The sequence below is a fragment of the Loa loa genome (genome assembly GCF_000183805.2).
Source record: "Loa loa unplaced genomic scaffold supercont3.248, whole genome shotgun sequence".
Lineage (NCBI taxonomy): Eukaryota > Metazoa > Nematoda > Chromadorea > Rhabditida > Onchocercidae > Loa > Loa loa.
The window spans coordinates 83396-86587 of record NW_018108428.1 but is presented as its reverse complement, the minus strand read 5'-3'; the positions used below and the strand labels follow the sequence as shown (position 1 = coordinate 86587).

At 21.0% G+C, this 3192-nt stretch overlaps 1 protein-coding gene across 1 annotated transcript in view; it reads left to right on the top strand.

Annotated features, from left to right (window-relative positions):
- Positions 1-343, top strand: part of LOAG_18289 (hypothetical protein) — a gene marked incomplete at its 3' end in the record, with an annotated part of 1726 nt that extends 1383 nt beyond the window's left edge. Inside the window, exon 3 of the mRNA XM_020450950.1 lies at positions 299-343. Coding sequence (XP_020305321.1) covers positions 299-343 — 45 coding nt within the window. The remainder of the gene's footprint in view (positions 1-298) is intronic.
- Positions 344-3192: the final 2849 nt, after the last annotated feature.

Genomic DNA, 3192 nt, shown 5'->3' with positions numbered 1-3192 from the left:
TAATATAAAACTTTTTTCTTTTCACCGAAGCATTTAAGTAAAGAAAATAAATGATAATGGAAATGTGGAGAAATACTTTTTTAACAAAATTTAAAACCATAATCAAATTTAATCAAAATGGTAATTTTAAAAGTTACAAGAATAAATAGAATTGGACATATTCTTCTTCATGTCAATTTCATACATTACATTTTACACGTAACCTTAATGGTTCATAAGAAGAAACGTAAACATTACGTGAGAATTACGGGAAAAATGTAATGATGTCAATAATTTGGGAAAGACTTAAAATTTTCAGATGGCATCCATTCGCATATTCGATCACAAAACGAGAATGAGATAATCGTTGACACAAATGCAAAAACAACAAAAATTAGCAGCACAGTTGAACTTGGCCATATTGCTCAACAATTATATATTATCAGAAGATTGATATTTTTATCTTCCTTATCATTTATATCATTTCCATGCCAATTTGCTTATTCTAATTAGTTCTCAGATGATTGTAGCTAATGTAGAAATGACCAATCATTTGTTGATCAATTTATAATTTCATTTAAAATTAAATCCATTTTTTTTTCCTATTGAATTCAATTTTGTTTCAAATTCTTTGCAATCATTTTCATCCAATTTAATCATACCTAATTCATTTGAATCCAAACAAGTTTGTTTCATATTAATTCAAATTAATTTGTTTCAATAAATTTCAATTAATTTGTTTAATTTCAAATTAATTTGTTCAGCTTTACTACACTTCACAATCGTTACTTTGCATAAGTATTTGCAATCATTTTGATTACATAATTTATGATTCGAATTGAAATATACTTTTTACAGATTTTTTCACTTTTCAATAATTAATTACAAATAAGAGTATTTAATTAAATGATTCGATGATATTTTGTGAAATTCAAAATAATACATTCGTTACATTATTATGACAATTAATAAGCCAGTTATAGTTGTGCATTGTAATTTAGCATGAAGTTTGCAGTTATGCAAAAAAAAAAAAAATTCCATTTATTATATCAATTTCAGAATTAATAAAAAAAAAATTGAAAATGAGCTAATTTCCGGAAAGCCAATTCCAGGAAATTATTTGCTTAAATATAATTTCATCAAATAAAAAGCCTAAAATTAGCATCCATAAATTTTTAACTTAATTTTCCCTTTTTTTTATTACTCCCGCAACTTACTTTTATTATCTTGCAGGTAATCAATGAATTGTTTGAATTACACTTAAATTTAGTAAAAAATAAAAATAAAAACGTATACTTAAATACAAATTATTTTACTTTGCAATATGTAAAATGTAAAATACTTGAAATGTTTCTAAAGTTTCAATTTTTCCAAAATTTAATTGCAAAATGTTGAGACTTGTTTTTTTTTAATTTCAATAGGTTGGGTTGAGAGATTGAAAACAGACACAGTTTTGATTGCAATTTTAAAAAAAATGATTTAAAAATAGATTTTAAAAAGAATATCTGATGATGTCAAATGTAATAAAAGGATATAAATGGTTCAACAAATTACAATCATCGAAAATTTTTTAATTATCACGCAATTTTATGAAAAGTATATGAAAAAACATTTGTTAAAATGGGAAACTATTAATTAAAAGTATAAATTAAAATCAATGAAATATTTGTAATTATTATAAAAGAATGAAGTAATTAATAAGAAATTAATTAAACTTTTTGTTTTTGTTTATTTATTGATTAAAGCATAAATTTTGCTTAAGAATTGAAAAACCATAATTAATTTTACCAATAATATTTTTAAATTTTGGAATCAATTTTTTTTTAATTCCTAAAATTTAATCATGGACAAATTAGGAATTCAACTTTCGCACAAACAAACCATAATATTTTTGTAATTACAGTAAATGTTAAATAAGCACGATGAAAGCTAAAAATTGTGGTTTAAAAGTTTCCTGTATATGAAATATTTTAAAACGTTAAATAAATTCAAATTGATTTAGCAAAATTCATTTTAATAATTTAGGCATAATCAGAAAAGTTGAAAAAATTAAACATAATTAGTCATATTTTGTATGGTTATTATTTTCATTTATACATATAATAATATACAACATTAACTTTATTAATTATACATAAGTTATAAAACTGAATTTTGCTAAATTAAATTATAATATACAATATTTAAGTTGTAATATACAATATTAACCGTGAAATATAATTCACCAACTACACTTTTCATTCATTCTTTAATAATTCATATTATATATTAATTATCAATTGGAAATTAAAAATAAATAAATTCGAAGGAAAAGATGCTATATTAAAATATATAATGCAAAGAATTAATTTTTATCCAACAGAAGTTTCGAATAAAAAAAAAACGAAAAATTTTCCAAAAATGGAAATATTGTCGCCATACTTTTTAACATATCGAATGAATCATTTAGTAGAAGTATTAAAAGAGCAAGCAAAATTATTTTTTTTATTTTTTATTTTCTTTCTTGTTTATATCCTATAGAAATTTTAAAAAAATTGCATTAAAATAAATTTGCTTAAAATGTTACTGTCATCGTTTTTTAAGGATGGGAAAGAATGAATTTGAAACGAAAATTAAATTTAAATAAAAATGGACCATTTATTAAAATGAAATTACTATATATATTACTGTTATTATCATACCTCAAATATATCAGTCATTTATTTACCAAAATATTTCAAATAAATTCCGATTTTCTTTTTTTTCTTTTTTTTTTATTTCCCCCAAATCCTAACATATAGTTCACACATCCTTTCCTTGCAATTTTTTTTTTCATCTTTTTTTTTAGCATTAAATGTTAGGCGTTTTTAATAATTTTAATTTAAAAAAATAAAAGTTTTGGGATAATTTTTCAAATATTTTCCAAATGTATTATTTAAAAAGTATTGTTTCAATTTGTACTATGCTATAAGTAATGTCTATAAAATTGGACTTTTTTAAAAATTTTTTCAGTGAGAATATGGGCAAAATAGGAGGGATTACAATTTTTGTTTAGTGGGAAAAATGACATAAAAAACATTTTAAAGTGCACAAAAATGACTCATGCAAATATAAATATTTCAAAACATTACAGTTTCTTGTTATTATTACTGTTATTGTTATTTATTATTATTATTTGTTATTATTATTACTATTATTATTATTATTGTTATTATTATTATTTATTATTATTGT